The sequence below is a fragment of the Rhinoraja longicauda genome, chromosome 3 (assembly GCF_053455715.1).
Source record: "Rhinoraja longicauda isolate Sanriku21f chromosome 3, sRhiLon1.1, whole genome shotgun sequence".
Lineage (NCBI taxonomy): Eukaryota > Metazoa > Chordata > Chondrichthyes > Rajiformes > Arhynchobatidae > Rhinoraja > Rhinoraja longicauda.
This window is the reverse complement of record NC_135955.1, coordinates 67990066-68005668: the sequence shown is the minus strand read 5'-3', so window position 1 is coordinate 68005668 and position 15603 is coordinate 67990066. Positions and strand designations below refer to the sequence as shown.

Sequence of the window (15603 nt, the reverse complement as noted above, 5' to 3'; positions counted from 1 at the left end):
TTTCAATTTTGATCCAGCCCACTTTGAACCTTGTCTATTCTGTAGAATTACCTTGAACAAACATACAAACCCAGCAACAAAAACATTACCCATATCCTTAATCTCAGTGAAGGAAACGGGAGATATAGACGGGGATGCAGAGATATATAGAACAAATGAATGAAAGATATGCAAAAAAGTAACAATGATCTTTTTTGTTACTTTTTTACATCGTTACATTTTTGCATACCTTTCATTCATTTGTTCTCTCTCTCATTTCCTTTTCTCCCCAACTCTCAGTCTGAAGAAGGGTCTCGACCCGAAATGTCACCCATTCCTTCTCTCCAGAGATGCTGCCAGTCCTGCTGAGTTACTCCAGCATTTTGTGTCTATCTTGTCTACTTATTTGACTGTTTTTATACTGATTTTTAAAAATTTATCATGGGTTTTACAGAGTAATATGTTTACATTGTAGTGGGTCATCGCGACTTGCGAGGAAATGTCGAGGGTCACCAATGTAGTGGGTCTGGATGCTGCAGGAATCAGCCAAGACGCCAGATAAGGATTAACAGTCATTTTAATGTAGCATCAGAACATTCACTCTCTTCAGTTTCCCGCACGAGTTTTCTTTAGCCCCTTCAGGCAATCCCCGTAGCTCCAGACCCCTCCCCAGCCCTGTCCACTCAGTGCTGAGGGGGATGACCCAGGGAGTGGCCTAATCCCCGGGCACTGCCACAACATAGCTGTTGTCCTGCTGCAAGTCAGAATTTCATTTTTCCATTTCAGGACATATGACAATAATACACTCTTGACTATTGATCTCCAGCCAAGTCAACAAATTAGGGAGATGCAAATGGAGTCAGATTTGGGTGTTAGAATGTCAGATCATGATGCATTAAATAATCTTTTTCGAATGAATCTTCATAATCCATGCATTAATCGTGTTGGATTAACCAGCTACTGAGAGAAAGGTTATAGCAAATACTTCTATGAAAGTTGAAAAAAACCCAGAAACACATACAATACCAAGAGAATCTTACACCGGGTAAGAATATTAATAATTTATGACTTTTACTGCTGATAGCCCCAATAATATTCAGGAAAATTCTGATCACTACCTTTCCCATGGTGTTGTATTCTACTGCTATTTCTCGAAAGAAGAAATAGATAAAATCATTGTAATCCACAGCCTGGACAAAGTAAGGTTCTGTAACAAAAGAAGGAAGCACATGTTTACTTGCAGTTCAAACACTGAGTTCTAGTGTACAAGTGGAACAAAACAAGCAACTTCATTTAATGTTCATGCCCAGTGTGAGACGGTTTCCTCGGGAAAACTACTGGAGTTAGTTCTCAACGGTGAGATGTAGCATTCCCAAAAGCACCCAGTGAGACAGTTAATGTCAGATGATACAGAATGAATCATTTCATTACCACTCTCTGCAGGCACGTTTATGCTGGAGAATGGATTTTAAATATCAAAGCTGTAACGTGACAATATAAAAAACATTCAACAAGGAGCCGGTGGAGTATTTCCTATATCCCATGATGTCCTGAGGTGTGCCTTATGAGTATTGTGTGACACCACTTGGACTTGACTCAAATTAAACCACATACGATACCAATCACCATTTTTCAAGTAAAATAAAAACCGCAAGATCTTTAGAAGTTAGAGATAAAGGCTATTTTGGATGCTTGACAGTAAAGTATTCAAATAACATTTTTGTTTACTCACCTTTCAACCATTTTGAGTCATGTTTTACTGTCCTTAGTGTTGAACTTTCTCCAAGGCTCCGATATATAACAGCATCGATTGCAAGGAAGTCTGTTACAGTTGCTGAATAAAGCTTACCTTCTGGAAAAATAGAACACAAAAACACATGCTACATTAGACAATGCAGCTTTGATGGGAAATATGCAGTAAAAAGTTTGAAATTCCATCAGAATCTTGTAATAATATAATTTCAGTTCAGGATATTTTGGATGTTTTCTTGGATACCACGTTACTCCGATAAGCAGCCTAACTTTTTACATTCACAAGTGCACTAGCATCATTCAAGGGTTTGTCAACACTCTTTTCTTCCCCAAACTAAATATTTTATGAGACCTGATCAAATTTCACTCTGATTCAATTAACTTCAAAACCCTTTCCAAGAGCAAGAAAAATAATTTAAAAATGAAATTTATCACTATAAACTTTCATAGTCAAATCATGGATTCGAGCCAGCTCTGGATCAGAACAATAAATTATCCCGCTGACTTCCTGCAGAGACCCATATGTCTGCCTGAATGCCCTATGTTCTTTTCATCTGTACCCTTGACTACACAAAGTGAAAGAATATATGGATTTTCCAGCTGAAACTCCCCCCAAAAATCAAATCTTCCTTTCCCCCTAAAAATGTTGGGCTGAAATTAACATACCTAGCTCTGCCACATTTATTCTCTCCACGATAAGCAAAAACATTTAGTGTTATGTGCACGAAGGAACTGTAGATGTTGGTTTAAATCAAAGAAAGACACAGACTTCTTCTGAAGAAGGGTCTCGACCCGAAACGTCACGCATTCCTTCTCTCCAGAGATGCTGCCTGTCCCGCTGAGTTAGTCCAGCATTTTGTGTCTAACATTTAGTGTTATTTCAGCTTTCCGTTGTACATCTCCTGCTGGATTAAAAAGCATTCCTGAATCCTGTTCTAGATTTGTATTTCTGTGGCTAGGAATTGCTTTTGAGTAATTTCTGAGTTTTAATGGCTAACTTAACAGAAACATTTCTTTTCACATAGAATTACTGCAAGCACTCACTGTGGTAGAAACATCAGTAAACAACTTGTCTTTATGAAGCACTGTGAATATAAATAATTTGTACAGGCACTTTACAGATGGGTATATGGAAAGTGGGCTTTGATTCAGAAAAGATTCTCTAGGAAGAATCGCCAAATGTTTAGCTGAAAAGACAGGACTTGTGAAGATTTTAAAGTGTAGAGGATAAAGAATTTAAGGAGGTTATTTTTGAGAATCAAGCCCAGACCATTGAAAGTTCTGCCCATTAATGAAGCAAGAAGCACAGAATGTGAGTGTTAAGGAGACAAAGTGCTGGGACATGTCAATGAATATCTCTGGTGATTACATTCAAAGTACCCAAAACCATTACAAGTTAAACCTATTATTAAATAAAAGTAAAATATTTGTAAAAATAAAATTAAAATACGTAAACATGCTGGAAAACACAGTTCAATACAAATACAGTTTATTTGAAGCTCTTTTTGCAGCATTTCTCGCCAGGTCAAAACTCATGAATATTCACAGGGTAAATTTCTCAGTGCAATTGGTTGAAAATTTCAGGAATTTGGGACGTAACCATTGGATTACTTGAAGAGACCAACAGTTGGATTGACAGTGAGGATCACCTAAAAGGGAATTCAGGAGCTTCGCTGGGAAGTGCCAGCTTTCATGCGGATTTTTTTTCAGTCTATCATTGACTGACATGATATGCTGTGCGTGGCCATGTTTTTGCTGGGCACTGAATAAACCCTGAGGAATTTGCCCTGAAAGTGGCTTGAATGTAGTTCAAGATACCCCAATGAGGGTGAGAAATGTGAATCTAAGGATCTGGGGACAGGAGGTCACAGTAAATCCATGGCAGCATGTGAGACTTTGCGTGGGATAGGGAATAAAGAACAAGCTTTAGGATAATCTGAATTTTAGTGGGGGATGGGGGGTTTGGTAAGAGAATGAACAAGCACTAGATTAGGAATGTTTACTGGTAATGTATTAACTGCTGCTACTGTGAAAGTTCCCATTGGAACCACTCAGTTATTGATAGGTTGACTAAATTTACTGCTCTCCTTTTGAACCCTCACGGCTTCAGATTGAGAATACTCTTTGTGTGAGATCTGTATTTCATAAGTCCATAATTTTATGGAACAATTAGGCCATTTGGCCCATCGTCTAATCTGCCATTCATTCATGGCTGATCTATCTTTCCCTTTCAACCCCATTCCCCGGCCTTGGCCCCATAACCCCTGTCACCCTTGCTAATGAAGAATCTGTCAATCTCCGCCTTAAAAATATCCATTGACTTGGTCTCCACAGCCGTTTGTGGCAATGAATTCCACAGATTCACCACCCTCTGACTAAAGAAATTCCTTCTCATCTCTTTTTCATAAGTGTGTCCTTTGATTCTGAGGCTAAACTCTCCCACTAGTGGGAACATCTTTTCCACATCCGCTCTATCCAGGCCTTTCACTATTCAGTACGTTTCATTGAGCCCCCCCATCATTCTTTGAGTACTGGCCCAGTGCCTTCAAGCGCTCATCATATGTTAACCCAATCATTTCTGAAGGGAGAGCGAGGATGGGGAGTTCAAAAGAATGCATTTTGACTGAATGTTGAATTACCTATCACAAAGTCTAGGAAATTTCTTACCAGCAAATATTGCAACGTTGGTATGTTTTGGGTCATAAGGGCACCTTGCCATTCCACTGATATTGTCATCTCCAAGGACCTCCAGGGTCTCCAACTGAAACAAGCAAGGAGAAATCATAATCAAATTCCAGAACAAGTGGTGATATTGTTCAAAACCTCAGTGAGCCATGCATAACGCATTTTACTCAACAAGATGATCGTCTACTTCCATTTCTTCCATCCCAGCTTCAAAATATGCTGCTGTTCTTGGTTTAACAGCTAAAATGAAACAATTTTTTAATTTGTATTATACCTGCCTCAGTGGTGGGGCTCATAGCTCAGCCATAGAAGGTTGTTTGAAATATAAACAGGGGATGCAGGAAACACTCAGCGGTTAGGGAGCATTATTAGAATCACTTGACCAGAAATAGTAATCCCTTTTCACAAGTTCACAAATTATAGGAGTACAATTTGGGCATTCGGCTGATCTCTGCCTTCTAATCCCATTTTCCTGCCTTCTCCCCATGACCCTTCACACCCATTCCACAGATGCTACTTGACCTGCCGTGTATTTCCAGCAGTTTCTGGGCTTTTGTTATTTCAGATTTACAACATCAGCATTTTCATGATTCTGTTTTTTTATGTAATGGAAGCTGATAATTCAGTCCATTATTGACAGAAGATTGTTCAATGGAAGTGTGAGCTTTTAGATCAGATAAGAAGGAAAAGAGCCATCCGCCGCTGAAGCAAAACCAATATTTTCAGAAGAATAGCATTATTTTCTCCAGTGTTCTGAGCAAACTTCCACACACTGCACAAAAACATATCCATGAGTTATTTCTCCTGTTGTTTGCTGACTATGCAATACATTGTTTGCTATATTTAATGTTAGGAATATGTCATTACCTATGTAATAACTTGAAGACATTGTGGCCTTCCATCACAGTGAGGAGAGGACTGGAGGAGACTCACTGTGATGGATGTTTCTTTGATGGATGTTTCTTTTTTTGTGTGTTTTTGGGGGTTGTGTAATTTGCCTATTTTAATGCTTTTGTTGTTGGACTGAATTTCGTCCAATTTGGATGACAAATAAAGCTATCTTGAATCTCTTGAATCTTGAAGTACCGCACAAAATCCAAATCATTTTTTATTTTGAAGATGGACACAAAAAGTGGGAGTAACTCCATGAGTCAGACAGCATCTCTGGAGAAAAGCAATAGGCAATGTTTCGGGTCGATACCCTTCCTCAGATTTTATTGAGAGGTATTTAAATATGGAAGGGAGTTAATTTGAGATTAAGTGAATAAATGAATGAATGAATGAATGAATAAGTTTATTGGCCAAGTATGTGCATATACAAGGAATGTGCCTTGGTGCTCCGCTCACAAATGACAACACAAAACATACAGTTAACAATTAAGAATAAAGCATAAACACATCAAAACAATAAGGATAGAACATTACGGTCTAAACATGTGGGTGAAAATAAACCAGAGCAAAAAAGAAATTACAGACTTTGGTTATTCAGTAGAACTGCCAATCGTAGAAAAAAGCCATTTTTATGTCTGGCTGTGGCTGCTTTGACAGTCCGGAGTCGCCTTCCAGAGGGAAGTGCTTCAACGAGTTTGTGGCCAGGGTGAGAGGGGTCAGAGATGACCTTGCCCGCTCGCTTCCTGGTCCTTGCAGTGTACAGTTCGTCAATGGGGAGGAAGGTTGCAGCCAACAACCTTCTCAGCTGTGCGAACGATCCGTTGCAGCCTCCGGATGTCGTGCTTGGTGGCTGAGCCAAACCAGACCATGATGGAGAAGGTGAGCACGGACTCAATGATAGCAGTATAGAATTGGACCATCATTGCCTGTGGCAGATTGTGTTTCCTCAGTTGCCGCAGGAAGTACATCCTCTGTTGGGCCTTTTTGACTGTGGAGTCGATGGTGGCCCCCCATTTAAGGTCCCTGGAGATGATGGTTCCAAGGAACTTAAATGACTCCACAGATGTGACTATGGTGTTGTTGATGGTGAGTGGGGGGAGGGGAGGGGGAGCTCTTCAAAAGTCTACAATTAGTTCCACTGTCTTAAGTGCATTGAGCTCCAGGTTGTTGCTATGGCACCAGGACGCCAGCTTTAACACTTCCCATCTGTAGGCAGATTCCTCCCCATCCTGGATCAGGCAGATTCCTCCCCATCCTGGATCATTCCTCTCCATCCTGAATCATTCCTCCCCATCCTGGATCAATTCCTCCCCATCCTGGATCAATTCCTCCCCATCCTGGATCAGTGTAAAAGGCTATCAAGGTGTTTAACATTCAAACACTTCTGCAGTTTGATTTAATGTAAAAGACAGTTTATTTTACACAGCCAACCCTCGAGCTGCCTCCTAGTTTGGTTATTTGCCTTGCTGCACTTAAATGAGAATCCAGACAAGTCACAAAGGAACGGGAAGATCCGATTTCAGACTGGTGGCCAGTCTGAGACATTTCTAAGGAATTAGTAATGGTATAGAATAGAAATAAGTGTAATAGCATTCAGTAGATGTTCATTATTGACCAATGAGCTAGTGCCTGAGTCTGCACTATTTCCATCTGTGGAATGGCAAATCAACAGGTGTGGTAACCAGTATCCTTTATTCAGTAAAGCACATGGGAAAAGCATTAAATATTTGTATTACTCCTAGTGGCAAACCACTATGACAAAGTTGAGACACCAAAGACTTGCACTCTTTTGGAATGCAACAAGTTTCCAAACTTTGATCCACACCACTGAACGTAAAGCAAAGATTGAAATGTAAAAGCCGGAATGAAACAAGATCAGTATTGCCAGGTTAGTTACTGTAGAAGATTCATCCAAAGAGCTGTTGAACTGACTTTCATTTCACTAGATCAGGTAACTCTGATGAATATGAAACCAACCTCTCTGTGAAACAGGACACCTGTTTGAGTATAATATGCAAGAGTAGAAAAACAAATTTTGAGCCAAGTTGAAGTGGCCACTGTCTTGTGCTGCTTCCAGGTACTAAAACCCAGCAGCTGTCAAACCAATGAGCTTAACAAGTCTGTCTGCTCCTCTCTCGATCTGGTGATGGCATTGACTGCAGATGTCTCTTTTCCTGATGTAATTTACAATGGTAATTGAATTGCTGTGGCTTCTCTCCAGAAAATTGTGGAAACCTGCTCGGTTTCTCTATAGTTAAATTGTGCAGTTTGAGGTCTGCAGAATGTAGCAATATCAAGCCTGCATGCTGTCTTTTTCTAATGCCAGAGGTTACGTATTGGAGATCATGGGTACGGCTTAACTTCAACCAGGCAGTAATTCACCTGCAAAAGCTCTGAGCCTCTTGTTCATCCCCTCATTCCCTGCCCTCCACAGCCTTTCCATCCCACAAAAATTCCCAGAACCATGCTGGGCTCATCATGAAAGAAAGATGCTTTCTACAACTTCTACCAACTTCTACACATGCGGCGCAGAAAGAATTTTATCGGGATGCATCACAGCACAGCTTCAACAAAAACCGCAATAAATTGCGGAGAATTGTGGATGCGGCCGAGACCATCACACCAACCAACCTGCCTTTCATTGACTCCATTTACACTTCACGCTGCCTCAGCAAGGCCAGCAGCTAAATCAAGGACGAGTGTCACCGCAGTCACCTCCTCTTCTCCCCTCTCCCATCAGGCAAGAGGTACAGATGTGTGAAAACGCACACTTCCAGATTCAGAGACAGTTTCTTCCCAGCTGTTATCAGGTAACTGAACCATCCTATCAACAACTAGAGAGCGGTTCTGAGTTACTACCTACCTCATTGGAGAATATCTTTGGACTATCTTTAATCAGACTTTACTGGACTTTATTTTGCACTAAATCTTATTGCCTTCATCATGTGTCTGTACACCGTGGATGGCTCGATTGCAATCATATACTGTATAGTCTTTCCACTGACAGGTTAGCACGCAACAAAACCTTAAACGCAACAAAAGCCCAAACGAATGTTTCATCAGGTTTTTTCTGAAGCAATGCAGAAAGAAAGGATGAATTTACCTCCAATCTAACTTTTTAAATCTCTTTAAAAGGAATGCCTGGATCACTTATGATAAATGTGGACCTACATTTTTGCTTCACTCACTTGGAATCCATCAGTTCAGCACATTAAATATCCAAACAGCTTTACATTGTAAGTATTAGAACAATCATTCTAATTGTTACACTCCTTACATAATATTTACGGAACATAAACAGGTCATTGTGCCCAACAGATCCATTAAAGTGTGTTACGACTCTTCTTGAAAAATCTATTATTTAATGCCTTTCTCCCTCAATCATTTATCAAATTTCCTCTTAAATCCATCCCTGCTGTTTGATTTTGTTTATATATAAGTTGCAAGCATCATAGGCAAGTACAGTAGGTCCTGAAATCCTCAATGGAAATATTAATAAGAAATATACATTTCTCGTGCCTGGTTCTGGTCTTGCCTACATTTCTTATCAGTCATTTCAAAGACTTCCATAATCTTAGAGACCATTGTCTCGTCACCCACAGCATTGCCTTTTCTATTCATTTATTCCTACAAGAAATAATCTCTCATTCACAGTGCAAGGAGATTCACAAGAATGACACTGTCACTTGTGCCCCTCTATCCATTTTATAAATCAGAACTGTTTAGACATTCTGTATAAATTTAATACTACTTCTCTGCTCTTCAATTCTATCCCTCTGAGGAAAATAAAATATTTGGAATTTCAAGGAATATTTCGTTTTTTGCTATGTATTAATAATTCATTTCTACAAACAATTACCAAAAAGTTACAAAGAGTTCTTTCTTTTGGTAGAATGCTCTTGTATATAAAAAAAAGTTCAGATAATAGTTCGAAGATACAAAAAACTAATTTTGTTTTGACAAAATTATTATGTCAAAAATTGAAAAAAGGGTAACTGTTTTGAGCTTTCACTGTTTTTTTTGGCTCTACATAGCTTGTAATTGCTTTAATTCTGGATTTAAGCACAATGCAAAGCTTGTTTGTATTTGGTTCAGTCAATAACTTGATCTTAGTTCACTCGCTACCTAGGGCATTTATTTGAGGTGTTATAAAACCTTCTTCCCTTGTAATTTTCTATCACCCCAAAATATCTCTCAAAATACCAATTTCTTAAATCTGTGTCCATCATTGCCTTAACAACAAACTGTTATCATCTTCTTGTCTTTGTACACACACTGCAACTGTGGAATTCTCTGCCTCAGAAGGCAGTGGAGGCCAGTTCTCTGAATGCATTCAAGAGAGAGCTAGATAGAGCTCTTAAGGATAGCGGAGTCAGTGGGTATGGGGAGAAGGCAGGAATGGGGTACTGATTGAGAATGATCAGCCACGATCACATTGTATGGTGGTGCTAGCTCGAAGGGCCGAATGGCTTACTCCTGCACCTATTGTCTATCGTGCTTTGGATTCTAATCATCTTCCACTATCATATTGACGAGCATGGATAGATTGTGAAAACTGGTTACAACAATGACTGATTAAAGTAAAAGGGGGCAATCAGAAACATAGATAGAAATATAGAACATAGGTGGAGTCGCCCATTTGGCCTTTTGAGCCAACACCACAATGCAATAGGATCATGGCTGATCATCTAAAATCAGTACCCCATTTCTGCTTTCTCCCCATATCCCTTGATTCCATTAGCACTAAGAGCTAAATCCAACTCTCTCTTGAAAACATCCAGTGAATTGGCCTCCACTGCCTTCTGTGGTAGAGAATTCCACAGATTCACAACTCTCTGGGTGAAAAAGTTTTTACTCATCTCAGTCCTAAATGGCCTACCCCTAATTCCTAAACTGTGACTCTTGGTTCTGGATTCCCCCAACATGGGGAACATTTTTCCTGCATCTAGTCTGTCCAATCCCTTAAGAATTTTATTTGTTTCTATAAGATCCCCTCTCATCCTTCTAAATTCCATGGAAGCCCAGTCAATACATTCTTTCACGAAGAACACATGAGTATGGGATAGTACACCTTTATTCACAAACAACATTTTCAAATATATATCAAGAATTTGTGATTGATTGAGTTTGCATACAACTATTTAATTTTTGAATCTGAGTAGCTACTAATACAAAGTTGCAGGAACTACAAAACAGATCAAGACCATTTATTTTCTTTTATGGGACCTGAAAAGGAAGTATAACCTTTCTATCACCTCACATTTCATACCTCCTGCATTTAATTTTGACACTGTTAATATTGTGCTTGTTAATATTCTCACGTCGTATGGTCCTCAAAAAAATACAAGGTCAAATTGGAATGGTTACGAGGACACTTTTACAAATGCCAATCTTTCACTCCATGATCCAAAGCCTGGATAGAATTGGTTTATACTGCATTGGCCAGTTGTTATCTGAAGAGATCTGAATTAAAAGACACTAATAGGCTGTGGCATGCAAAAATTGGATTGTCTCCTTTAAACACAACACAAAGCCAGACTGTAAACCTTGGACGGCATAAACATGCAGCTTAATTTCGATCCATATAATTGTTGTGTTATCTATGGTCAAAGTACTAAATACAGCATCCTTTTTTTTACAAAAATCAGGAAATAAACAATCGATTTTACAATGTAATTCAGACAATGAATTGGAAAGAGTCACAATCACCTAACGTTGTTTCCAGCTTCTGAATCAGAGAGGCTTATTAAGGAACATACCTTGTAGTTTCTGCATGACGGGTTAAACGCATTTGTCCCACAGACAAATAAGGTATCATCATTTCTCTTCAGAAGCAGTTTAATGAAATTGTGGCATTCATCCTAAAGCGGCAAAGAAAAAAATTGTTACAGCCAGCTCACAATACAATTATATTTCATTGATCAATTATTATAGTGCACTGTATCTCCAAACCTGTAAGTACAACTGAACAGCAAGCTATTTCTTTCCTCCTCTTTGAATTTACCATTGTAACAAATAGAGCTGTCAGCAGGGGCTCCCATTAGAAGATAAAGCCAATGGTCCGGTTGATTGGAAATTGTGTTTTATCATGACAGATAATCTGCACTGAAGTGAAACCCATTAAGGAATATTGTCCACTTACCTTATGTTTTCCCTTCATTCTACATATGTCTATGTCAGCTTGTTTGGATCGCCAGGTTAACTTCTGTGAATATGAAAGTAAAACAGCCATTGGAATCAGAAACCATCTTATATAATTTATTATTTTTCAATAAATAATATTCAGTATTGTGACTGGTATGTCCAAAGTTAGTGTGGTTCATTTTAATTTCTGTCATAGAGTCATAGATTGATAGATTGTGGAAACAGGCCCTTCGTCCCAACTCGCCCACACCGGCTAACAACGTCCCACCAATCCTGGTCCCACTTGCCTACACTTAGTCCATAACCCTCCAAACCTGTCCTATCCATGTACTTGTCCAAATGTTTCTTAAACGATGGGATAGTCCCAGCCTCAACTACCTCCTCTGGCAGCTTGTTCCATACACCCACCACCATCTGTGTGAAAAAGTTACCCCTTGGATTCCTATTAAATCTTTTCCCCTTCACCTTGAACCTAGGTCCTCTGGTCCTCGATTCCCCTAGTCTGGGTAAAAGACTGTGCATCTACCCGATCTATTCCTCTCATGATTTTGTATACCTCTATAAGATCTCCCCACATCCTCCTGCGTTCCATGGAATAGAGACCTCACGTACTCAACCTCTCCCTATAGCTCACACCCTCTAGTCCTGGCAACACTCTCGTAAATCTTTTCTGAACCCTTTCAAGCTTGACAATATTTTTCTATAACATTGTGTCCAGAACTGAACACAATATTCTAAATGCGGTCTCACCAACGTCTTATACAACTGACTGATACTCTGACTGCTGAAGGCCAAAGTGCAAAAGCCTTTTTGACCACCTTATCTACCTACGACTTGACCTTCAAGGAACCATGCACCTGTTCTCCTAGATCCCTCTGCTCTACAACACTGCCCAGGGGCCTACCATTTATTGTGTAGATCTTGCCCTTGTTCGATGTTCCAAAATGCAACACTTCACACTTTCCTGTATTAAATTCCAACCATTCCTCCGCCCACCTGGCCAATCGATCCAGATCCTGCTGCAATCGTTCACAACCATCTTCACTATCTGCAAAACCACTAACATTTGTATCATCTGCAAAGTTGCCAATCTTGCCCTGTAAATTCCCATCCAAATCATTGATATAGATGACAAACAGTTACGGGCCCAGCACGGAACCCTGTGGCACACCACTAGTCACAGGCCTCCATTCTGAGAAGCAACCCACCATCACCCTCTGCTTCCTTCCATGGAGCCAATTTGCTATCCATTCAGCTATCTCTCCTTGGATCCCATGAGATCTAACCTTCCAGAGCAGCCTACCATGCGGCACCTTGTCGAACACCTTACTAAAGTCCATGTACACAACATCTACAGCTCTGCCCTCATTACTCTTTTTGCTCACGTCTTCAAAAATATCCAATCAGATTTGTGAGACACGACCTCCCACGTACAAAACCATGCTGACTGCCCCTAATCAGTCCCTGTCCATCCTTGCCCTCGCATAAAACCATGAGGGGAATAAAGGGGGTTAATCCAAAGGTGTTTAACCCAAAGTAGGGGAATCAAGAACTAGAGGTCATGGGGTTAAGGACCTCTACAGGATCACCCCTCAGTCTCCTGCACTCCAAAGAATAAAGTCCCAGTCTGCCCACCCTCTCCCAATTGCCCAAGCCTTCGGGATTTGGCAACATTCTCATAACATTCCCACATTTACTTCGAAATTTCTGCTCAACATCACCGGAGAGATTTAATAAGATCCTGTGGGGCAAACTTTTCACATGGAGGGTGGTGGGTGTATGGAATGAGCTACCAGAGGAGTTGGTTGAGGCAGGTACAATAACAACAATAACAACATTTAAAAGACCCTTGGACAGGTACATGGATAGGAAACGTGTAGATGGATATGGGTGAAATGCAGGCAAATTGGAGTAGCTGAAATGGATATCTTGGTCAGCATGAATGTGTCGGGCCGAAGGGCCTCTTTCCATGCTGTCCAACTCTATGAATCCAAGACCGCAGGTACTATATCTCATACTTGTCAAAATCCATGCAGTCATAGTAAGAAAGTGCAAACTCTACACAGACAGCATCCAAGGTCAGGATCACATCTCAATCTCTGGAGCTGTGCAATAGCAGCACCAACTGCTGCTTCACTTTGCCACCACTATCATTCTGAAGGCACCACCTAAACACAAATTCAGAAGATGGTGTATAAGAGATGCACCAGGTTGCTGCCTGGATTAGAAGGTATTAACTATAAGAAGAAGTTGGACAAACTTGGATTGTTTTCCTTTGAGCATCAGAAGTACAGGAGACCTGACAGGAGTATGTAAAATAATAAAAGGCATTCAGAAGGTTGACAGTCAGAACCTTTCTCCTGGGGTGGAAATGTGAAAGACCAGAAGCTATCAACTGAAGCTAAACCATGATTTTGGACATTTTGAGCTAGCTTTAAAGTCCATGGGGAAAAGGTTAAAGGACATTTGCTGGGCAAGTTTTTTTATACAGAGAATGGTAGCTACCTGGAATGTATTGCCAATGCATTGTAAGAAGATGAGATTAGTTTAACTTGGCATCACGTTCAGCACATACATTGTGTGCCAATGCTTATTCCTTTGCTGTATTGTTCTATGGTTTAAATTTTTTTTTAAAACTTTCAATCATTGCAGCAAATGCTACAGGAGGCAGTAGACTTTCTTTTACATGTTAATGGAATTACTACATTGATTCACTGTGACCATGTGCTGTGATTTACTGCAGATGACTGAATTACTGCAGGGGTTTCCATTTTAATGAGATTTCATTTCCATTGGATTACTAGCTTTTATAAACAATGAAAAATAATGTAAGAGTTCAAAATGTTAGCTTTATGCGATAACTAATGAATTATTTAATTGAGAAAATAAATCTGACTAACATATGCCTGGTAATTTTTTTAACAGATTTGTTATGATACATGAGATTCAATTTATTCAAAACCTTTGGAAATAAACTCATTGCAAAACACATTCACCTGAATCAAGCTTTCCCATATAGAGAACTAATGAGAATGGTACTTTGAAAATTAATGTCGAGATTTATCTCAAAATATTCTTAACGAAAGTATTTTCCTCTGCTGCAACTTAAAACCAACCTGATTTCACCCTTTTCCAGTTCTGATGAAGGGTCTTTGACTTGAAATGTAAATTCTTTTTCCACTGATGCTACTTGATCTGGTGAGTATTTCCAGCAATTTCTGCCTTTATTAAAATTTTTTAGCAGTGTCTGTTTATCACACACTTCACTGCCATTTTTTCCCCTAAATGACAGTAGTTAAGTCTTATCTGGGTTCTGCATGCGGTGTCTTATGTTTAAATGGTGACAGCAGCATCACAGCACCAAAGAAAATTCATGCAACTTACTTTGTTAAAATTAATCTGTTCTTTGAATGACGTATCCATTTCAACAGTGTAAATGTGGTCTCTATAATTAGAACAAAACATCGACATGTTCATTTCAGGCTTCAAGCATGGTGTGTAGAATCTTATCACACTAAACAGACAGCAAGTCGGGTAGAGCAAAGCATTCAATTCTAAATGCTTCACCACATAATAATACAACTATTACAGATGCATTAGAAAAGACTTTGGTCAATAGATTATTCATAAAATAGAGCAAATTGTTTTCCCAGTAGCTCTTTGCTGAACGAGCAGGACAGGTGAGAGCCCAGATCTGTCCAGGGATTCTGCTGGCAGCTGCCATTGCCTAGCACTGGCCATTTGTACATCAGGTGAGGGGGACGTGATCATCTTCTGCTCTAATTCCTCTGCTCCACCCATTCTTCTGTTAGGGATTAAAATATCTTTACTCATCACCACAGCCTTCAAATGAATGAGAGCATGCAATGACTTCGTTTGGGGCACCAATAATGTGTAGGGTAGTTTAGTGATACAGTGTGGAAACAGGTCCTTCTGCCCACCAAATCCACACATTGAAAACCCGTACACTAGTTCTATTTATTCCGGTTTCACTCCTACGCACTAGGGGCAATTTACAGAAGCCAAAAAAACTTACAAACCTGCACTTCTCTGGAATGTGGGAGGAAACCGGAGCACCCTGTGAAAAACCACACGGTCACAGGGTGAACGTACAAACTCTGCAGAAACAGCACCCGTAGTCAAGATGGAACC

The 15603-nt window shown here is 39.9% G+C and overlaps 1 protein-coding gene across 9 annotated transcripts in view; it reads right to left on the bottom strand.

Moving 5' to 3' along the window:
• sema6a (sema domain, transmembrane domain (TM), and cytoplasmic domain, (semaphorin) 6A) overlaps positions 1-15603 on the bottom strand; it is a 102087-nt gene that overhangs the window by 32032 nt on the left and 54452 nt on the right. For all 9 annotated transcript variants that reach the window (XM_078396303.1, XM_078396304.1, XM_078396309.1 and 6 more), the window contains exons 4-9: positions 14836-14896; positions 11450-11512; positions 11067-11168; positions 4399-4492; positions 1712-1831; positions 1098-1186 (exon numbers count right to left, since the gene is read on the bottom strand). In XM_078396303.1, coding sequence (XP_078252429.1) covers positions 1098-1186; positions 1712-1831; positions 4399-4492; positions 11067-11168; positions 11450-11512; positions 14836-14896 — 529 coding nt within the window. The remainder of the gene's footprint in view (positions 1-1097; positions 1187-1711; positions 1832-4398; positions 4493-11066; positions 11169-11449; positions 11513-14835; positions 14897-15603) is intronic.